Here is a 23534-nt window from a genome sequence, read left to right on the forward strand (position 1 = left end):
CTCCCCCCAACCCTAAACCCCCACACCCACCCTATCACTATATGGATTCATGGCAATTTTTATTCAGTGTTTTACAATCAGTTACAGTCATTCTTTTTGATGCTAAAATTATCCTGATTTTCCTGGAAACACACCTTCATCTGGCTCTTTGGTCTTTGAAGGCTTGCTTGCTATGTTGTGATCTGTTTTCATCTTCTGGTTGGAGTCCTGGAGCTGGAGTTTCAGGTAGAAGGGACAGTGTGCATCCTGTGGCTGAGGCTGCCAGCCCACGGCGTGCATTGCTGCCCATTTCCTGCCAGTCCTGGGACGAGAGTGCCTAGGAGTTTCAAGATTTCAGGCTGGCAGGTCTTTGTTTTCCTTTTTTGGATTGGCTTAGGTTTAGTGTTGTCCCAGCCTCATAAAGTGAGTTGGGTAGCTTTCTGTGAGGAAGGCTTTTGTCTCTGCCTCTCATATTGCATCTCCATTTATTTTATTTTTTGGGGGGAGGTTCTCATCTGTAGGTTAGACCATCTGTCTCCTTACCACTCTGTCCATCTCGGTATTTTTCCCTGTCCACTGTATCCATCAGCATTCTGGGGGCCTCTCAGTTTTGTCTTTTTGCCACCAATGACATTTTCTGTAATGTACATTTTTCCCTTTGACTCCTTCCAGTTGGATTTTAATTTTTCTGTAGTGTGATTGTTTTCGTTTTCTCTTCTAATCTTGGTCAGCATCTTAGCTTGTTGTCTTTTAATTTCAACCTGTTCTCATTTTGGTGCTCCCTGTCTTTTAAAAACATTTTAATTTTAACTTTTTAAATAAAGGCCATGTCTTCCTGCATCTTACGACAAGAATCATATCTTTTCTAAAATGGTCTTCCATTTTCTGCAATCATTCATTTTAGGTTTATGCATGTACTTTATGGCATGTTTTTCCATCAGCCTCCCCCCTCCCCCTTTCTGTTCTGATTTGATGTTCCTTGAATGGCATTTGCCAGGCTGCGGGTTTGAATTGCTGTTTCCTGGGCACTTGGCTGGGTACAATCTGGGGCTGGCCGTGGGGTGATTGGCCACGGGCCCAGGCTGTGTCTCTGCTGCTCTGGATGGGCTCTCGCCTCACCTTGAATTCCTGTGCAGTGGCCCCATTTTCCGTGTCCATGTGTGTTCCTGAGTAGTGGGTGTTTGCTGATCACCTGCTGCCCGCTTTGCTGGCTCTGCTCTTCTGTGTCTGAGGGTGAAGGGTGTCTGCCTCCCTCTCCTCTGCAGGAAGGGCTGGACTCTCATCCCCTGATGAATGGTGCTTTGTCCTTATAGAATGATGGAAGAGGGGCACTCTTTTTCTTTTTCTTTTAAACCTGCTATTTTAACCATTTTAAAGTGCACAGTTAAGTGCCATTAAGTACATTAATGGTATTGTGTAACCATCACCTCTATCTAGTTTGGGAACTTTTGTATCCCCTACATGGAAATCCCTTCCCCATCCACTCCTCATTTCCCCCTCCTCCCAGCCCCTGACAACCACTAATCTGCTTTCCATCTCTATGGATTTGCCTATTCTGGGTATTTCATTTATTATTTATTTATTTTTTAGATACAGTCTTGCTCTTTCGCTCAGGGTGGAGTGCAGTGGCTCAATCTCAGCTCACTGCAATCTCTGCCTCCCAGGTTCAAGCGATCCTCTCACCTCAGCTCCCCCAGTAGCTGGCATTACAGGTGCACTCCACCATGCCTGGCTAATTTTTGTATTTTTAGTACAGAGGGGGTTTCACCATGTTGTGGCCAGGCTGGTCTCCCAATTCCTGATCTCAAGTGATGTGACCGCCCTGGCCTCCCAAAGTCCTGAGATTACATGCGTGAGCCACTGCACCCGGCCACTGAGCACTGTGTTTTCAAGGCTTATTTACATTGTAAGTTTCAGAACTTCTTTTTTTTTTTTTTTCGAGTGAATAATACTCTGTTCTGTGAATGTACCACATTTTGTTTGCTCATTCATCGGTTGACAGATATTTGGGTTGCTTCTACCTTTTGACTATTGTGAATAGAACTGCTGTGAACATTCATGTACAAATTATTATTTAAATACCTATTTTCATTTATTTTGTATTTTGTTTTAAAATTTTTGAGACAGGGTCTCTGTCACCCAGGCTGGAGTGCAGTGGTACAGTCATGGCTCACTGCAGCCTCCACATCTTGGGCTCAAGCAGTCCTCCCACCTCAGCTTCCCAAGTAGCTGTGACTACAGATGTGTGCCACCATGCCTGGCTAATTTTTTAATTTTTTGTAGAGATGAGGTCTTGCTATGTTTTCCAGGTTGGTCTCGAACACTCGGGCTCAAGTGATCTTCTTGCCTTGGCCTCCCAGAGTGCTGGGATTACAGGTGTGAGCCACTGCGCCCAGCTGACCTGTTTTCATTTCTTTTGGGTACATACATGTGAGTTAAATTGCTGGATAATTCTGTGTTTATCTTATTGAGGAGCTGCTAAACCACAAAGGCTGCACCATTGTATGTTCCCTCCAGCAGTGCACGAGCGTTCTGATGTTTCCATACTTGCCAACACTTGTTACTTTCCACTTATTATAATATAAATGTTATAATATTTAATAATGTAAGAATATTATATTATTCAGCTCCTCAATGACTAACAATGTTGAGCATCATTTCGTATGTTTATTGACCATTTGTATATATTTTTTGAAGAAATATCTATTCAGGTCTATTGCCCATTTTCCAATCGGGTTGTCTTCTTGTTGTTGAATTGTAAGTTTTTAATATATTTTGGGTACTAGACCTTTATCAGATACATGATTTGCAAATATTTCCTCTCATTCTGTGAGTTGTGTTTTCACTGTCTTGATAGTGTCCTTTGAGGCACAAAAGTTTGAATTTTGATGAAGTCCATTTTTTTTTTTTGTTGCTTGTGCTTTTGGTGTTATGCTTAAGAAACCATTGCCTAATCCAAAGTCAAGATTTATACCTATGTTCTTCCACGAGTTTTGTAGTTTCAGCTATTATTAATATATTTAGTCTTTGATCCATTTGGAGTTATTTTTTGTATGTGGTGTGAGGTCAGGTTCCAACTTCATTCTTCCTGTGTGGATGTGCAGTTGCTCCAGCACCATCTGTTGAAGAGGAGCGCTCTCCAGCTGGAGTCTGCCTCCCCAGCTGTGCAGACAGCCCTGCAGTATTGAAAAACAGTCACAGAGCTCCTCAGGAGTGCTTGGTAATCTCAATGGAGTTCATAAAGTGATTCTTAATAGAATCATTCTTATGGATGGTTATGAGACATTTACATATTTAAAGAGTTTAAAAGGAAGTATCTGCATTTCAGAATTTTTACTGCCATGGAACTTGTCTACATTTTATTTTGTTTTATTTTATTTTTTTGAGACAGGGTCTCACTGTCACCCAGGCTGGAGTGCAGTGGTGTGATCTCCGCTCACTGCAGCCTCTGCCTCCTGAGCTCAAGTGATCCTCCCAATCAGCCTCATGAGTAGCTGGGACCACAAGCATGCACCACCACACCTGGGTAATTTTTGTATTTTTTGTAGAGACAGGTTCTTGCTATGTTGCCTAGGCTGTCCTCGAATTCCTGGGCTCAAGCAATCCGCCCGCCTCAGCCTCCCAAAGTGCTAGGATTACAGGCATGAGCTACTGAGCCCAGCCTCTTCTACATTTTATGTTTGAGAATATGGACTTGATTCAGTTGTTTTTATAGTTTGGTAAACTTGAAATAACACTCATCTCATTAAATCCAGTCTCATTTGACATTCTCAGTATTTGAACTCTGATAAAAATGGACTAGTACTCAGAGGCTGGGCAGAAGGGAAGTCTGAGAAGTTGTTCTCTATCTCCTTTCTCTCTGTGTGGTTGCTGAACATTTTTGTGTGCTTCAAGAGGGCAAGTAGAACCAGGTTTGTCAAGAATTAAGACATGAGTCTTTTTTTTTTAATTTTTATTTTTTTCTTACATTTAAGGGAGATCTGGCCAACGTGTATTTTTATTGTTCATTAGTCACAATTGTCTGTGTTTTTATATGTAACTAGTGTTTTGTATAATTTGCTGTTTGTAGAAACTCCTTGGTAGTTAACTGCAGCTTCTTTGTCCTCTGGCAGCAGAAATGGGTATAACCATTTGGGAAAGTGACTTAGTGAGTGTCTGAATAACTCCAAGAGACTCTTGATCCGGAATTCTAACACTGGGACTCTATCCTGAGAGAATAATCTTAAATATGAAGCTCATGAACAACATGTTTATTGTACCATTAAATATAAAACGTTGCAAACCACCCCAGTGTCCAAGTCCAGCTTAGGACAAACTCCACCAGAACACTTCAGTGTAATGACTCAGTGAGTTAATGATAATAGCTGATAAAATGGGTACTGCGGGCGGGTCCCGTGCTGTGCTCTGTGCGTGTGCTGTCCCACTTCACCTTCACAACTTCATGGTGGCCGCACCAGGTCACAAAGCCGGAAAGTGGCAGTGTGCACAGCTCTCAATGCCTGAAGCCGCCAGCCAGGTAATTGAGGAGGGCAGCAACAGGGACGGTACTGTATGATGTTGGGGAAATGAAGAGGCAAAGCTGTGTTTACAGAATGCGTTTCAGCAGTGTGTAAAACACTGGAAATAAGATGGAATAGGAAATAACACGGAGGAAGTTTCTCATGATATTGTGGGTTGGGTTAGGTGGTGGGATTTGTATTATTTTTATGTTTACATCTGCTTGCCTGCATTTTCTAAAATGAGCATGTATTATTTTATACCAAAGGAAACAAAAAGGCATAACATGCTTCCCGTCAATGGAAGACTCCTAATGGTAAGAGGGGCTGTGTCGTGACGTGGCGATGATTCAGGTTGGAGAAGCAGCTGCCTTCAGCCTTACCTGGAATGTCCTAAAACAGCTGAAACAGTACTGTTGGATCAAAACAGATTGAATTTCAGGAGTCAAATATACAAAAGGGCATGCTTGTGAAAATACAGGATTTAAGTTTCATCATATCCTAATAAATGGGTACATTATATGGAACAACTTAATTATGTTCCCCTTTGTTTAAACTTTCAACTCCTGTGTTGAAATTAAATCTACACTTACCTAAGCAGCGAGCTCAAGGTCTTGATATGAATAGGTTGTATTTTAGCTTGAGATGTAAACTGTTTGATGCATGCAACATTATCAGTTCTTTAGATATGTTCATAATGATATTAGCATCCCTAAACAATTGAATAAATGAAAAAGAAATAGCATATAGAAGAATAACACAAAGTAAAAGCAGATCTAGTTGCAGTATATTGTTGTTTGGAAAAGCAAGTTATTGAATAATTCGTACATCATGTAACTCCCCTTTATGTCTTTTAGTTTAATTTTTTTTTTACACAGGGGTTTTTTTTGTTGTTGTTGTTGTTTTTGAGATGAAGTCTCGCTCTCACCCAGGCTGGAGTGCAGTGGCGTGATCTCTGCTCACTGCAGCCTCCACCTCCCGGGTTCAAGCGATTCTCCTGCCTCAGCCTCCTGAGTAGCTGGGATTACAGGTGCCTGCTACACCTGGCTAGTTTTTGTATTTTCAGCAGAGACAGGGTTTCACCATGTTGGCCAGGCTGATTACGAGCTCCTGACCTCAAGTGTTCCGCCCGCCTCAGCCTCCCAAAGTGCTGGGATTACAGACGTGAGCCACTGCGCCCGGCCTTGACACAGGGTCTCACCCTGTCACCCAGGCTGGAGTGCAGTGGTGCCATCATCACTCACTGCAGCCTTGGACTCTTGGGCTCAGGTGATTTTCCTGTCTTGGCCTCCCCAGAGGCTGGGACTACAGGTGTGTGCCACCATGCCTAGCTAATTTTTAAATTTTTTGTAGAATGGCATCTCACCATGTTGCCCAGGCTGGTCTTGAACTCCTGGGCACAAGTGATTTGCCCACCTTTTTCTCGCAAAGTGCTAAGATTACAGGTGTGAGCCATAGCACCTGGCAATTTTATTTTTATATTTTTCTTTTTAGAGGCACGGTCTTGTTCTGTCATCCAGGCTGCAGTGCAGTGGTTCAGTCATAGCTCACTGGAGCCTAAATTCCTGGGTTCAAGCAACTTTTCTGCCCCAGTTTCCTTAGTAGCTAGGACTACAGGCATATGCCACCATACCCAGCCAATTTTTAAAGTTATTATAGAGATGGAGTCTCTATAAAAGCAGAGGGATACTTTACTATGCTATGTTGCCCAGGCTGGTCTTGAATTCCTGGGCTCAAGTGATCTGCCTGCCTCGTCCTCCCAAAGTGCTGAGATTACAGGTGTGAGATACCATGCCCAGCCCCACTTTTCTGTTTTATTTACACACTTGAAAACAGATGGAGCCGGGCATGGTGGCTCACGCCTGTAATCCCAGCACTTTGGGCGCGGAAGTCGGGTGGATCACCCAATGTCAGGAGTTCGAGACAAGCCTGGCCAACATGGTAAAATCCTGTCTCTACTAAAAATAACAAAAATTAGCCAGGCGTGATGGCACACGCCCGTAGTCCCAGCTACTTGGGAGGCTGAGGCAGGAGAATCGCTTGAACCTGGGAGGTGGAGGTTGCAGTGAGCCGAGATCGTGCCACTACACTCCAGCCTGGGCGACAGAATGAGACTCTGTCTCAAAAAAGGGGAAAAAAAAAAAAAAAAAAAAAAGAAAACAGATGGGGAGGATGTTATCTTGGAATGTGAATAGTAGGTGTTAGCGTGGCTGGGCTCTTGGTGGTCTTAAGTAAATAAAAAGTAACCTCCAGCAAACAAGTCTGCCATGAGTTGGGCCATTTAACACAGGACTTTATTCCACCAAATGTCAGAAAACAGGTGAGGAAGCAGCTGGTTGAGCACGTGCCAGGGGAGAGGAGGTTGAATGCTGATAGTGGCAGCACTGCCGCATTGTTCTCAGGTGCTTTTCTGTTTGGTGCCTTGCCCTCTGAGGTGGGATCCATAGGTCAGGAAGCTGGAGAGGCTGCCTCTAGTCCAGGCAGCACCAGCTTCAGGTCTCTGGCGTGTTTCACTGACTTCCAAGTTTCCAAAGCGCCCTGTCTGCGCCCCTCTTATGACACTTGAAAACAATTTATGGAAATTTCCAAACAGACACAGAAGTAGAGACCATTGAATTAATCACATCAGCCTCGTGTCTGTCTTGTTTTATCTGTCTCCACCCCCTACCCACACCCCTACTTTTTTCCTGAGCATTTTAAAGCAAATTCTTCTGGTTCTTCCTACTGTCAAGTATCCCTCTGATGGAGCAGTTTCCTGAAAGGTCAAGGGTCGAGTCCCTTTCATTGTAGTATTGCAAGCCGCACTCAGCACTCAAGTGTTCGATAAACATTTATTGAAACAGAGTGATTTCATTCCACAGCTCGATAGGGAGATGGATTTTGTTCTGTAGGTTTCACAGAAGCTGAATCTTTCCTACCTTAATGAACCACAGATAGCATGTGTGTATTTTGGGATGTCGCACCTGCTGTTGGTAGTTAAGGTTTGTTTTGCCTTTGGTGTGTAGTGGACATGGGTTTGTGCATAAATTCACTTTCAGAAAAAGTAGGGTGACTGGTTATGGCTATAATTTAGTCTGAACTTGTACAGACAAAAATAATGAAAAGTAAATCTTCCCCAAACGTAAAAAATGGTTTTCATTTGCTGTCTAAGCATGGAGAGAGTTGAAATCAGACAGATCTGGGTCTGAAGTCCACATCTGTTATTTCACTGTAGATGTCTATGTCCTCTCTGGACCCCAATTTCTTCATTAGTAAAATGGGGCCATAACTATTGTATGGGGCAGATTAAATACAGATTCTACATACGCTCCTGGCACATAGTAGGCACTCCATAAATACTGACTATTTCTTCTCCTTGCCCATGGTTCTGTGAAATGGGAATGTTTCCTGGGCCTCCCTTAGGAGGTCATTGTATGGATTTTTTTTTATATATATATTTTTTATTATACTTTAAGTTCTAGAGTCCTTTGTAGGGACATGGATGAAGCTGGAAACCATCATTCTCAGCAAACTATCGCAAGGACAAAAAAACCAAACACCGCATGTTCTCACTCATAGGTGGGAATTGAACAATGAGAACACTTGGACACAGGAAGGGGAATGTTGTATGGATTAAATGGGTAATCTTTGGAAATTATGCTTACACCTGAGCCTGGACCAAGTCAGAGCTCAGCCTCCTGGGTGCTGCTGCGGGTGCTGCCCCTGTCCTGGGAGTCCTTTTAAAATCATGTGTGTGCCTTCCCTGTCTCGTCTACCCTGTTCCCTTTCCCTAGAGGTAACCACTTAACCATTTTTATTATTATTTTGGTTAATCCTTCCATTGTTTCTTTTTGGAAAAAAACAAACTAAGTTTATCTTCTTCACACACAAACAATGTCCTCCTTTTTACACAAAGATATTAATAGCATAGCATGTTCTTTTTTTTTTTTTTTTTTGGAGACGGAGTTTCACTCTTGTCACCCAGGCAGGAGTGTAATGGCACGATCTCAGCTCACTTCAACCTCCACCTCCCGGGTTCAAACGATTCTACTGCTTCAGCCTCCCGAGTAGCTGTGATTACAGGTGTGTGCCACCACACCCACCTACTTTTTTGTATTTTTAGTAGAGACGGAGTTTCACTATGTTGGCCAGGCTGGTCTCGAACTCCTAACCTCAGGTGATCCACCCGCTTCGGCCTCCCAAAGTGCTGGGATTACAGGCGTGAGCCACTGCGCCTGGCCCCTTAATAGCATGTTCTATGCATGTTCTGCACAGTTATCTTTTTACTTGCTCTGATTTGGAGACCGTTCCATAGTGTATAAAGATGTCTTCCACAATCTTTGTATAGTTATATGGTACTCCGTATTTTGAATGTACCATAGTTTATTTGACCACTAGTGTGTTGGTGGGCATTTGGGTTATTTTCAGTGTTTTACTATAATAGTTTGTAGCACATAGCCTTGTACAAACTTTTTTTTCTATTTTGCCAAAGTGTCTTTTGGGATAGATTCCTAGGAGTGGGCTTGCTAGATCAAAAGAGTAAATGCATGAATAACTGCTCTGGATTTTGCCAAATGTTTGTCTTCAGGGCCATCCCGTTTTGCAGTTGTGTTGAGTGCCTGTCTCCCCATTGCCGTAGAAGCAGAATGTGTTGCCTCTGTTTTTGTTTGTTTGTTTGTTTTGAGATAGAGTCTTGCTCTGTCACCCAAGTTGGAGTACAGTGGTGCTATCACAGCTCACCGCAGCAGCCTCGACCTCTTGGGTTCAGGTGATCCTCCCACCTCAGCCTCTCAAGTAGCTGGAACTGTAGGTGCACTAATTTTTAAATAATTACTATTATTTTTTGTAGAGACAGGGTCTCTCTATGTTGCTCAGGATAGCCTTGAACTCCTGGTCTCAAGTGATCCTCTCACCTCAGTCTCCAAGTAACTTGGATCACAGGTGTGCACCACCACGCCCAGTTTTGTTTTTTTTTTTTTTTTTTTTTTTAATTTGAGGCCGGGTGTGCTGGCTCACGCCTGTAATCCTAGCACTTTGGGAGGCCAAGGCGAGCGGAATGCCTGAGCTCAGGAGGTCGAGACTAGCCTGGGCAATATGGTGAAACCCGTCTCTACTAAAATACAAAAATTAGCCGGCTGTGGTGGTGGGCGCCTGTAGTCCCAGCTACCCAGGAGGCTGAGACAGGAGAATTGCTTGAACTGGGAGGCAGAGGTTGCAGTGAGCCGAGATCGTGCCACTGCACTCCAGCCTGGGCGATAGAGCGAGACTCCATCTCAAAAAAAAAAAAAAAAATTTGTAGAGATGGGGCCTCACTATGTTGCCTAGGCTGGTCTCAAACTCCTGGGCTCAAGCTATCCTCCCGCCTCAGCCTCCCAAAGCTCTGGGATTACAGGCGTGATCCACTGTGCCCAGCCTTGTTTGTTTTTTGTCAGTCTGATGATGCAAATAGTATTTTCACTTAGTTTTGTTTTTCTCTTCTGAGCTAGGTTGGGCATCTTTTCCTTTGTTTGAGTGCCTTTTGCATTTTTTTCTGTCAAATGTTTTCATATTTTTTGCCCCTTTTTCTACCAGATTATTAGTCTGATCTTAATTTTTATAATTTCTTTAAAGATTAGGGATATTAGCCCTTTGTAGTATTTTGTAAAACTTCCTGGTGAGGTGTGGTGGCTTATGCCTGCAATAAGGGAGGCCAAGGCCTGAGGATTGCCTGAGCAACATAGTGAGACTCTGTCTCTACAAAGCAAAGCAAAACAAAACAAAACAAGCACACCTGTAGTCCTAGCTACTTGGGAGGCTGAGATGGGAGGATCACTTGAGCCTAAGAGGTCAAGGCTGCAGTGAGCTGTGATTGAGCCACTGTAGTCCAGCCTGGTTGGCAGTGTGAGAGCCTGTTTCAAAACAAAAACAAAAACAAAAACAAAACTTCCTGAGGCACTGGCGTGATTAAGATAAATAAACCTACTGAACCTGAGGGACTGTTGGTCTGGGGAGGGAGACAGCCTCATAATGGATGTTCATGTACTTGCAAAGCGGTGATAGCTAGTTCTGCCTGGGGGAGGTGATAGCTAATTCTGCCTGGGGGGAGTCTGGGAAGACTTCCCGAAGGTGGTGGTATTTGACTTGGGTCTCAAAGCTTAGTCATTTCCCAGCCAAGAGAAGAGGAGCTGAAGATTTCCAGGCAGAGGAAAGAGTATATTCAAAAGAGTGGGGAAATAAAGGAGTCGATTGTGTTTGGGTCAGGTGGTTCTGGGAGGGGTGAGAGAGGAGCCTCTCAGATTGGGAGGAGCCCCGTGGGCCACGTGAAGCCTTCCTAGATGACAAGGAAAGCGAGGAGAGGTTTGGGAGTGGGCCCTGGCTCTGAGACTGTATGCTTCTTCCAGTCACCTGGGAGTTTTTAACACTGTGGCTCCCTGCCCCTCCCACACTGATGCTCATCACTGGTGGGGTGGGGCCAGTGGTCACTGTTTCTCAAAGCTTGTCAGGTAATTGTAGTGGCAGCTGGGATGAGATCCTCCCGTTGAGAGAGAATTGTGGCAGCAGGTTGGAGGAAGGATGGACAGAGAATAAACTTGGTGTGCTTAGGAACCACCTGGGCTCTTGGCAAAAATTCATATTTCCAAGGCTCAGGAGGTTGGGAGCGGAGCAGTAACTTGCTTTTTCTTTACTTTTTAATTTAATTTTATTTCTATATTATTATTTTAATAACCTGTATTGTGTTTTTAGACTAGCCCAATGAAGTAGTGAGAATGGGGTAGAGAATAGAGCAAGGAGTTCAGTCTGTAACTGATTGTGAACCATCATTTGAGATAGCTCACTGCCTTCAGGCCAGCCGTAACCTGCATTTTTAACACACGTTCCAGGGGTTCTGATGTGGTGGTCTGGGTCACACTTTGAGAGGCACTGAGGCAGAGACAAGAGGCACAACAACTTAAGCCTGAGGTAGGCGGGGCTGAAGAGGAGGGGCAGAATCTTCCATTATTTTAACAAATACAATCAATGATCCTAGGTAGGCAATTAGAAACGGGGAGTGAAGGAAGAAAAGAGTTGAGCGCCTGCTACTTCTTTTAGATTTGATGATGCTATTAATATTAACTAAAGAGGAAATGTGGGGGTCAGTGAACAGTGGGATGAGGTACATTTCAGTGTGGAGGCCTGGCCCCTAGGGACGCCAGCGTGCAAGACTAGGTTGGAGTAGCAGTGATGCTGACAGAGTGGGAGTGAACTCAGCCAACCCATCGTTATCAGACAGGAATGCATTTGGCTGTAGGTTGATGTCCTCAGGACCGACACTGGCTACCTTGTGGCCTCAACATGGCTGCTGCAGCACTAGATGTTGTATGTTCATTTAAAGCAAAGGTGGCACTGAGGCTACACGTGTTCCCATATACCAGCCAAGCACTTGCCTACCTCCCCACCCCCAACACAACTGCTTAGGTCTGTTGACCAGTACTGGGGCAGTGGGGATTAGCCCTATGATGAAAGGTCCCCTGCCACCACCACCCCCAATTCAGAAACAAGGTCCTGTGAGCAGTGAGGATGTCTGTGTATGTGTGTGGAGGTGTTAACAGATAACACCACATACCACACCATACCATACTAAGAGAAGTGTCCTGGGTTTAGGAAAAGTGGGTGTGAACTCCAAATGAAGGGCACATCTGGAGCAGCTCTCTTGGGGGTTTGGGCATACACATCGTTGCCACTTTTTGGCTTTTTTTGGTTTGGTCCTTCCTCACATTAGTGGGGGCAGGAATGAGGTGTCTCTCCTCCTGTCAGTGGAAGCTTTGGCATAGGAGCTTTGGGACATGGTCGTTTTTAATAATCTTGGTGGCAGTGCATTGAAAACCAGGGTAGTGGCAATGGGGAAATTGGATTCTCTTGATGGGTAAGGGAAGGATGACTGTCCTTTTTCCATGGGTTGGTGTTTTGTAGTCTTCAGAAAACCCACGTTGGGTTCCTTTCTGTCAGAGTTAGCACCAGACTCAGGGCCTGGCTCTGCAGAGCTGAGCGGGATTCTGCAGCGCCGCAGTTGCCCGGTGTGCTCTCTCCTGCTGGCCGTTGGTGTCATGAAGACGCCCATGTGGCACGCATTCCGTTGCCGCCTTGGGCATGCACACTCCCTCGGCTTCTGCCAGGATGCGGTTAGATCAGCTTATAGGTAGACAGGTGGTGGGTAAGTTGCAGGTAGTTTCTGAATGAGGATGAATCTGTGGGTAGTGTTTTGAGTAGATATAGGAATTTACCTTTGCTTAATTGATTTAAATCCGTTATCAGCAGACTTTTATGCTGAAGTTTTATTTTGCCAGCAAGTATTATTGTCTGGGCTCTGGTGTGTCATTCATTAGCCAAATGGCCTTGGGTGAATTACTTAATCCTCTGGCCCTCAGTTTCCTAATGTGTAAAGTGGGAATATTACCACCACTTTCAAAATTGGTGTGAGGATTAAAAGATGAAAATGGCTCCTACTCGGGTAGTGGATGTGGTATGTGTGAAGAAGTGTTGGAGATAACCTGGAGGTCTTTGAATATGTTTTGCATGCCTTATGTTTTGTGAACAACTTATTTTCTGATTGCTTCCTATATGTGAATCATGGTGCTTGTAAACTGCAAACCACAGATGAAGCTTTGAGATAGAATTGGAGAGGCCTGGGATTTCTTTTGTGACCTGTCATTAGTTGTTCAACTGGGCAAGTTACTCAGTGTCTCTGTTTACCAGTTTTCTTATTTGTTAACTGGAATACTAATTTCTGTCTCATAGACCAGAAGTGTTTGTTCTGTTAAGAAGACAAGTAAATATAAAAATACTCATGAAAATTTAAAGTGATATGCAAATTGGGCCAGGTGCGGTGGCTCACGCCTGTGATCCCAGCACTTTAGGAGGCTGAGGTGGGTGGATCACCCGAAGTCAGGAGTTCGAGACCAGCCTGGCCAACATAGTGAAACCCTGTCTCTATTAAAATTACAAAAAATTAGCCAGGCGTGTAGTGCGCGCCTGTAATCCCAGCTACTTGGGAGGCTGAGGCAGGAGAATCGCTTGAACCTGGGAGGCGGAGGTTGCAGTGAGCCGAGATTGTGCCACTGCACACCAGCCTGGGCAACAGAGCAAGACTCTGTCTCAGAAAACAAACAAAGTGATATGCAAATTGATAGAAATAAGTTTTACCAGCTTCTTTCCACTGAAACATTTGTATGTTAATTTTTTATGCCAATATTTCCACTTTTTGGGGGCTTTGTGAATTTGGGTGATGTTGCTTAATTAACCATAGTCAGGTTTCTGTTTTACCTGCTTTTTTGTTGTTGTTGAAGGACTGGGGAGGTCTAAAGGACAGATAGGTGGCTGAAGTGGACATTTGGCTCATTCCTTTTTGCTACTTTTTTTTTGTTTCCCTCCCCAGTTTCCAAGCTGTGGGCCTGCAGCCCCTCTGTCCAGGTCACCTTGGGCGGGCCGTGGCTTGCTGCCCTCGGCCTCTGGACACGTGTCTCTTGGTCAGTCCCCTCCATTTTCTTCACCCCCATGTGGCAGCTGTTTTTCATTTGTTTGTCTTTTACTGCGTAAATGTGGAAATCCTCGATCCTTACATGCTCAAGACATTAACACTAATAGTCTGAGATTTTACTTCTGTCCTTATATTGATTAACTGTATTTTTCCCTTTACCATTTTACATGCAGAATAATACATGGAGTATACACATAAATTGTGAAGCACAGTCACGAACTGTGCACACGTGGACCCACCTGTGCGGCTGAGTGCCAGGGTGCTCTTCTGTGGCATCCTCCAGGGTTAAGCATCCTTTGGGGTTTAGTCTCCATTTGACTTACTCTTCTGGTAAATGCCAGTTCACACTTTTTACCGATGTTCTCTTTGGTGATTTTTCTTTTTTATCATTCCTTGGGAGTTTCTTTTTTTCTTTCTTTCTTTCTTTTTTTTTTTTTTTTTTTTTTTGAGAGGGAGTTTCACTCTTGTCACCCAGGCGGGAGTGCAATGGCATGATCTCGGCCCACTGCAACCTCTGTCTGCTGGGTTCAAGCGATTCTTAAGTCCCAGCCTCCCAAGTAGCTGGGATTACAGGTATCCGCCACTATGCCCAGCTAATTTTTCTATTTTTAGTAGAGGCGGGGTTTCGCTGTGTTGGCCAGGCTGGTCTCGAACTCCTGACCTCAGGTGATCCACCTGCCTCGGCCTCCCAAAGTGCTGGAATTACAGGCGTGAGCCACCACGCCCAGCCCGTTCCGTGGGAGTTTCTGCTGTATTCTGGTTACTAGTTACTGACTGGCTGTCAGCAGTAGTGTACATTTTTTCCTCACCTTGGCTTTTCTTTTATCTCTTTTTGAGGTGTCTGATGAACAGAAATTCTCAATTGTAATATAGTTGAGTTTAGCAGTCATAGCTTATATCTAATTTTTTTTTTATTATATTTAAGAAACTCTTCCCAATTCCAGAGTCATTGGAAATTCTCTATCGTCTGCTGGAAGTTTTGAAGTTCTTCTGCCTTTTGCTTTAGCACACCCAGAGTCTGCCAGGAGCTCATGCGTGTGGTGTCCTTGGGTAACCTGCCATCTCAGCCCCTTTGCTGAAACCCCCTCCCTCCCAAACTCCGGTTTGCAGTGCCACCTGTTACACATCAAGCTTCCAAATCTGCAAGGGTCTGTTTCTGGGCTATCTTTGGTCCCCAAATTCCACTTCTCTTAATTTGCTCTAAGGATAGTTGAGGACATAAGCAGATATTTACTTACGGGAATATCCACTGAAGTTCTGATGATAGCATTGAGGGAACAGGAAGCATTCTAAATGTTCCGGCAGTGGGAAGCAGGTGAATGATGGAGGGGAGGGTGTGTAGGTGCAGTGAGATACTCTGTAGCCGGCAAAAATGCATTTGCTGTTGTGTATATGGTGATAATATACATGACAAAAAAAATAGCAAGGTCACGTAACAGTATGTACAGTATGGATTCCATGTTCATAAAAAGAAAGTTGTAAGTTGAAAAAAACCTGTTATCTTTGCTTTCTCCTGTCCTGGTCACACTCAGGGTGATTTGATCTGGCTTCGACCCCATCAGGCCACCATGTCCGCTCTGGCAGGTCCTCAGTTACCCCCTGGTGGCTGCTTCCTTTATCCTCGGCTCAGTTCTCATTTATGACCTCGCTGCTGCATTGGACATCACTGATGCGATCTTCTCGACGTGCTGTCTGCTCTCCTGCGCTTCTGCCCACTTTCTTCTTGTTCTCCTTTCTGGCTTTCCTTCCTTGGTATTGGTGTCCCTGTGTTCACATTTCCCTGGGCCTCCGTGTACTCCATGCTTTCTCCTTTGGGGCCCTTGGCAAGGCATCTCCTGTGTTAAATCTTCTACATCACAGACCTGCAGAGCTGGCTGTTGCCTTACACTGAACTCCCCTGACGTCCTCAAGGCCCGCAGACTCAGCACATCCAGAATGAAACCCACATCCCCACACTGAGCCACACTTTTCGGAGGCGTCCAGGATTTCTGTCCTGTCTCCTTCCCTTCACCTCGATCGATTGTCACATCTTTCTAAACATTCCCATGCCTGTGTCCATCTCTCCCCTGCCACCCCAGACTCTTGTCATCAACTCCCCCCTTATGTGAGTTTCTGGAGTGTTCTGCCAGCCTCCACGTTTCAGCCCTCTTCTTTCCCACGCTGTGGTCACAGTTAGCTTTCCTGAGTGTATTTCTGAGCCACCACCGGGCTCTGTCTCTAGCCCCAAGGAGCAGCTGCGGGCCTCTGCTTGCCCAGCCCCTCCTCCCTGGTCTGCTCAGGTACCTGTTGTCTCAGGCAGCCTCGCTTATGGGGCATTGCTCACTGCCCTGTGCCCCATATCCGAGAGCACTCTGGTGTGTACACGTCTGCCTTCTTCTGGTCTGAGCTCCTGGCCATGTAGCCCTCAGAGCCCAGTGTAGTAACCAGCATCTGGTGATGCGGCCACGTGTCGGAGAGGGGGCAACCTCACCCTGTGATTGGGCCTGCTGGTCCTTTTCAGACAGAGTCCATTCTGGACTTTCTCTGCCTCCTGGTTTGAAGCCCTTTTCAAGGACCTCAGAGCTGTCTTACTGTTAAGCAAGGACCACTGGAGACTTGCGCTTCCCCCCAAGCAGCTGCACGTGGTAGTCTTGGACCTGTGGGCTGGGCATATGTCTGTTGGGTCAGTGGATGGCCGTGGACCACACTCCAGCTCAGGCCCAGTGCTCTCGCCAACTTCCTCTGGGGAGCCCAGCCCTGGGAATGGTGTCTTGCCTGAGTTTGCTGGTGGGCGCGTGTTCACTTTCCACCTGCTGCTCTCTGACTGGAGCTTAAGAGTTTTCTCGGTGCTGTGTGTGTTGCAAATTTGTCTCTGATTGGAATAAGGGTGTCCTAGATGGCTTGAACAACAGTTGGCCCTTTTGTTTGTGCATAGAACCCAACAAAGTGACTCTAAGAGCCCGATGGCCCGGCATGGCCCGAGCGAACTGTGCAGGGGCCTGGCCCTTTCACTCCTGACTCTGCTCTAGGGGGCAAGGAGAGGCCTAGTCAGCCTAGCAGCATTTCCTGTGGGTGCCTTTCACAGCTGCCACGTGCAAAATACAGCACGTTATTTTGGGGTGTTATTTTCTTGACCACTTTTGGTTCATTGCTTTTGACTAAATGTTTAAAAATATTCTGCAGCATATCTATAGTACTCACAAGCAGCGAATCAGGAGAAGAAATGCAGTTTCTGAGAAGGCTTCAAAGAAATAATGGTCTTTATCTTTTCCCCAGCCTTTTCCGCTGAAACCCACCAGTCTTTTTCTGAGCACTCTTGTTCTATAAATAAAGCAGCAGCTCTCCTTGGGCAGCCCAAGATCGCAGACTCTCATCCGCCCTCAGAAAGATTGTGCGTGTGCGTGTGTGTGTGTGTGTGTGTGTGTGTGTAAGAATATGTGGTGCAGTGAGTTGTGTTTTAATTTTGCTTTTCTTTTATGTATGAGATGTGTAGCAGGAGATGCAAGAAAAAATACTCCAGCATCTGTCCTTTAAAGATAACTTATAACTTTTCTGGGAGTTGGCTTGTTGGTTTTGTTGTCTTTTTTTTTCCCATTTAGGGAAGAAATGGAAGTGATTGCTTTCCCTGCAGAGGTAAGGAAGATGAATGGGGGGCCAGGAGAGATGTCTTCACAGTGAGGCCTTTGAGGTCAACAGAGAAAGGGTCTCGTGGTATATGTTTCAGGCTTCCATGGATGGCATTGTTCTGTGCAGATGTATTTGAAATGAGTGTCATCCATGTGTACTTGGATGTGAAAAGGATGTTTGGAAACAAATACCATTTCCCAGTCCTTCACACTAAAGACTGGTTTATATCCTCGCTACCAGAATCGGGGTGGAACTTTCTGTCTGCCTTGGATCACCCTTGTTCTGTTTTGGACGGGACCTCAGATGCTAGCTATATGCTGGGGATCCCCGCTGTCTCTAGGGGAGGGGGTGGGGATGGGGAGGTCACTTCTGGCAAACAAGCCTCATCAGAATGCTTGATCGTTGGATAATGTTGGGCTCCTCTCTTTTTCCTTCCTGGCACTCTTTAATTACTGGGGAGAGGGTGGGTGCCTTCTTCAGAAGTGTGAGGTGAATGTATAAGCCAAGAATGAGTCAGTACATTCTTCAGCAGCTCTGCCCTGCGCTGATCCTCTAGAGTTGGAAAGGGCTGCTGTTGTGCCACTGGGTCAGTGCCGAAAGCAGAGTTCACCATGATTGGCATGTGCTGGTGAGCAAGAAGCTCTTGGAAGTGGTCGTGAGTGCAGCCAGTTCCCCCCAACCCAGGAAGGGCACAGTGAGGATGGCCAGTTGCAGGATAAGGATAAGAGACCCCAAGGCAGTGTGCATTGGCCTGTGCTGTCCGGGTGTGGTCCTGGTGTCTGTCCACATGTTGATGGCGTGTCAGGCTGGGGGCTTTCTGCAGCCTTCCCTGTTCCGCTGTCTCTCCTGTTGTGAATGCCGGTGGATGGACCAGGCAGTGCAGTGTTCTGCGCTTGCATTCTGGCATAGGTGGGGGACATGAGCCTCCTGTGTCTTGCTCTTGCTGGTTTTATCTTAGGGAGTTTTAAGTGTTTGTGGATACTTAAGAACTTTGTACATGCACTGTTTGAAACATTTACGTAAAGTGCAGAGCTATATGGGATTAGGTAGTTAAGCAAAAGCTTCTCTGAACCAATGTGCTTGTCTTTGAACAGAATTTTTAGGAAGCCTCCCTCCGTTTCCATGCTGAGGCTTCTTGTGGACTGGGCATTTCTGTGAGATGGGATGTAACATAGTGTGCGAACGCTGAGAGCCAGGTTCTTGTCTTCATGCTTGTCGTTTATTCTTTTTGACTGTGTTAATGGCTCCGAGTACGTCAGAAAATCTCATGACCATGTAGTTCCTTACGCATTTGATGTTTTGGTGGCATGGGCCGCATAAGGTGGGGGAGCAGCTCCGGGAGAAGTAGCGCCCCCTTCATTCTTGGCTTTAATTGAGCCAAGGTGAGTGGACTGTAGAATCCATTTCTGGATTCTCGTAAGAGAACGTCTTGTGTTATGGGGTGAACTCATCAGATTTTTGGGTTGAGAGGAGTTTTAGTGTCTGTGGCCGAGGCATTTCCCTCTCATGGTGTGTGCAGATGCACACGCCTGGCCTATGAGTGGTGGGTTGGGCTGAGGGCGCGGGCCTGGAGCTTCTGAGCCCCAGAGCCACTGACGTAGACTGCTTTGGCAGCAGCATCCTGAGAAATGGCAGGGGGCCAGAGAACACAGAGACAGGGCCAAGAATAGCTGAAAAATACCAAATGCTGAAGTTGGAGAATGCACTGGCCCCGCGTCCCAGTGTCCTCCCAGCTGCTGTTTACTGTGGCCCTGTGAGCCTCAGTGTCCCTTCCTCATGTCTGCCAGTGCATCCAGGGCACACCCTAGGCCTCTTGACACCCCCACCCACACAGGCACACATTGCCCCTTAGAGGATAGGATTGGTGCAACCCCCCATGCCCCCGGCAGCGTGCTGGGCCTGCGCATAGGTCAAGGTCTGTTGAGAGTGTGAGACATATTTTCTGTTAGAGACACGAATATGTTTCAGCCGCAACAGGCTGCATTTCAGCTGGAAGAGTGAAAGGGCACCTTAAAAACGCAAGTTTATGAATATGTTTCTGTACTTTCAGACCATCATCAAAGAGGGGATGCTGACCAAACAGAACAATTCATTCCAGCGATCAAAAAGGAGATACTTTAAGCTTCGAGGGCGAACGCTTTACTATGCCAAAACGGCAAAGGTGAGGCCCCATGCAGGAAAGCACACGCGAGGACATCACAGGAGCCTTCCCAGGGGAGGAACTGGGGGTGCTGAGTCCTCATGTGGGAAAAGCTTCAATTCTCAGATCTGTTATTGCCAGTGAGTTTTGTAACACTCCATGCTGTCAGGTTTTACTTGTCTCAAGGCATGTTTGATTTCTTATCAAAATTAATTTCTGTTCAGTTTCCTTTTCTTTAACGTCATCAGTAATGGGGAAAAGGAAAAAAAGGGTCACAGAAACAGCCACGTTACAGTTGGATATCTTTCTTTCAGAAAGGTGGAGGGAATCACGGGGTTATGAATTTCATCTTCTTATTAAATAATTCTTTATTCTTTAAGTATATTGAAATTCTTTTTTTTTTTTGAGAGGGAGTCTTGCTCTGTCATCCAGGCTGGAGTGCCGTGGCGAGATCTCGGCTCATTACAACCTCCGCCTCCTGGGTTCAAGCAATTCTCCTGCCTCAGCCTCCCAAGTAGCTGGGATTACAGGTGCCTGCAACCACGCCTGGCTAATATTTTTATATTTTAGTAGAGATGGGGTTTCACTATGTAGGTCAAGCTGGTCTGGAACTCCTGACCTCAAATAATCTGCCTGCCTCTGCCTCCCAAAGTGCTGCCTCCCAGAGTGAGCCACCGTGCCCGGCCTAGAGATGGGGTTTCACCACATTGCCCAGGCTGGTCTTGAACTCCCGACCTCAAGTAATCTGCCCGTCTTGGCCTCCCAAGGTGCTGGGATTACAGGCGTGAGCCACTGTGCCCGGCCAAAGTAGAAGGAGCTGAGCTTCTTGATGTATGAACAGAAATGGGAAATTCTTTATTTTTAGGCTCTCTAGCAATTAACCTTCTTTCTGTGTGCCCTATTGTAGGTAGATTTAAAGCTAGAAGCACCAGGTGGGTGCTGCTGGAGGAGGAGCAGCCAGTGAAAGTCACAGATTACTGCCATGTTTAAGCGGATGTGGTGTTAGACATTCAGACACCAGTGTGTTGGCTGGGATTCTGAATACCTGTATTTTTTATCAGTATTGGTGTCAGCACTAATATTTTGGTATTTAAGAAATCTGGAATCTGAATCATTTACATTTTGAGACATATCCCTAGAAACTTACTGCACTAAAATTTGAAATGGAACAAAGCAGCTTGTTTAGAAAGGGTTCTGACCACTTCCCTCACTTAAAAAAAAAAAAAAAACACGACAAAATAACCTTTTACAGTTAGTTCTGGGGGTGAGGGGAGGGGGAAGGTTACTTAAAAGATTGAGTTTCTTTTCTGAGTTATTAGTTTGATTTTCTCCAGGGTTCCTCACAGAGCCATCGTAGAATAGAGGCGATGGTATAAGGGAAACAGGAGGCAGCGGCTGTGCCGGGGGACCCTGTAGGGAGTGGAGAGGGAGATGGGGGAGGTCCCCAGGCCTAACTCCCAGCCCTGCCCTGGAGCATCTTTCTCTCCAGGACCAGGATCCTTCTGTTCTGCTCCCTTGTTTCCTTTCACGGCCAGACCCTTTCCATTTGGACCTGTCTCTTTTCCCCAGAATAATTTGTTTTAGCCAGGACCTTCCCCCTCCATGTGCTCGCTGGAGGAACAAGCCGGGAGGACACGGAATCCTCAGTCCAGACCCCGGCCTTCCCTCAGCTAAAACACTGTGTGAGAACATACTTCACATGTAAAAGTGAACACTGGTATTGACAGTAGTAAATACAGAAATACCAGCATTGGGTTGTTTGCTTTGGTTCTCTCTCTTTTTTCCTTCACTAATGCAATGACAAAGTTTGTAGATTTTTTTAAAAAAATCACGGCACTATACCTGTGAGCCCGAGCTTTTGGTTAGAAGCAGGTGGGTGGGTTAATTTCGATTGGCTTATTGATTGGATGCTACAGTTTCAAGGTACTGGGGCTTCTGTGGGTGCTTGTTAGGGATCATTGGGGTGTGGTGGGCAGCGCTGGCTAGTGCTTAGGGATGTACCTGTCTTTGTGTGCCTTAGTCCCTGTGTTTGTCTCTTTCCAGTCAATCATATTTGATGAGGTGGATCTGACAGATGCCAGCGTGGCTGAATCCAGTACCAAAAACGTCAACAACAGTTTTACGGTAAGATTCCTGAGTCATGCCTTTCTTGATTCTTCACTGAAGTTGGCTTTCCTTTTTGACCTGAACATGTGTCCAAGCAGTTAAAACGTTTTCATTCTTTTCTTTCTGATTGGAATGATTGCTGGTAAAATTTGAATTTAATGCTGAAAGTAATACTGTGGTTGGACAATAACCACGAATTTGGCATGCATAAGGACAAAAGGACAATTGGGACCAAATGAAAAATTTTTATATGTGTTTTGGTTCACGTCTTTTTTTTTTTTTTTGAGACGGAGTTTCACTCTTGTTGCCCAGGCTGGAGTGCAATGGCGTCATCTCCAGCTCACAGCAACTTCCACCTCCCGGGTTCAAGCGATTCTCCTGCCTCAGCCTCCCGAGTAGCTGGGATTACAGGCATGTGCCACCACACCTGGCTAATTTTGTATTTTTAGTAGAGACGGGGTTTCTCCATGTTGGTCAGGGTGGTCTTGAACTCCCAACCTCAGGTGATCCGCCCGCCTTGGCCTCCCAAAATGCTGGGATTACAGGTGTGAGCCACCACGCTTGGCTGGTTCACGTCTTACCAGCTCTGTACAGAGTTTTGTTTTTTGTGATTAGTGTAGAAAATTTGGAAAATGCAGACAAGTATGTTAAAGCAATTAAAAAGCAGCCATAATTCGGCCACCTCAAAAAACATTGAATGTTAATATTTTGGTGTATTTCTTTTTTTTTCCTTTTTTATGTTTAAACTTTCTTCCTTCCAAATTTATAAAAGTTATATAGGACTTTCTGCAAAAGTTCTAAATGCAGAAAATCGTGTGATCTCACCACTTGGAAGTGACCAGCTGCTTACTCTAGAGTGTTTATCTTTATTTCTGTATATTTATGTCTTTACCTACGTGTACACATGAGATCATGCTGAACCTTTTGGTTTACACCTGTGTTTTTTTCCCCCCCCAGGACAATTTATAGTAGAGATTTGCTCATGTCAGCTGATCTAAATGTTCATGATATTATTTAATGGCTATAGTAGCATTTTCTTGTATGATTTTATAATTTAGGCTTTACGGGTTGACTTTAGCACCTACCTGTATAAGGTTTGACTCTAATAACAGCACTAGAACTTTTAAAGCTATTTTTCTTTATGTTATTAGGCCATCCCATCTAGACAAAAAGTATGCATCCTAATTTTAAAAATTATTCTTTTATAATTCAGTCAAGGTGAGTAATTTTCCTCAAGTTTAGGATCTGATATTTTGGGTTAGTGTTAGTTTCAGGTGCTTTCAAGTTTTGTTTTATTTTATTTATTGATGGATTCATTGTTGATGTTGCCAATACAAATGGGATTTTCCTTCCTCTATCTAAACCTCTGCTTATTTTGTGTTGATGAAACTGCTCTTATTTTACTTGGAGTATTCGTAGTTTTCTCTATTAATTTATTTTTACCAGCTGGGAAGAGACATTTTTAACCACATAAATAGATTTTTCTTTGATTCGTGGTTTTTAGAGTCTTTAATAGGAGTAGGTGTTGAATTTCTTTGGAGTGTTCTGAGCATCAGTTAATTAATTAATTAATTTTTTTGAGATGCTGTCTCCCTTTGTCACCCAGGCTGAAGTGCGGTGGTGTGATCTCAGTTCACTGCAACCTCTGTCTCCCAGGTTCAAGGGATCCTCATGCCTCAGCCTCCCTAGTAGCTGGGATTATAGGCGTGCACCATTATACCCAGCTAATTTTTGT

The 23534-nt window shown here is 45.1% G+C and overlaps 1 protein-coding gene across 2 annotated transcripts in view; it reads left to right on the plus strand.

The window, feature by feature from the left end:
* DGKD (diacylglycerol kinase delta) overlaps window positions 1-23534 on the plus strand; it is a 118894-nt gene that overhangs the window by 14225 nt on the left and 81135 nt on the right. For both annotated transcript variants that reach the window (XM_054479025.1, XM_054479026.2), the window contains exons 2-3: window positions 19604-19714; window positions 21737-21817. In XM_054479025.1, the coding sequence (XP_054335000.1) occupies window positions 19604-19714; window positions 21737-21817 (192 nt within the window). The remainder of the gene's footprint in view (window positions 1-19603; window positions 19715-21736; window positions 21818-23534) is intronic.

The sequence above is a fragment of the Pongo pygmaeus genome, chromosome 11 (assembly GCF_028885625.2).
Source record: "Pongo pygmaeus isolate AG05252 chromosome 11, NHGRI_mPonPyg2-v2.0_pri, whole genome shotgun sequence".
NCBI lineage: Eukaryota > Metazoa > Chordata > Mammalia > Primates > Hominidae > Pongo > Pongo pygmaeus.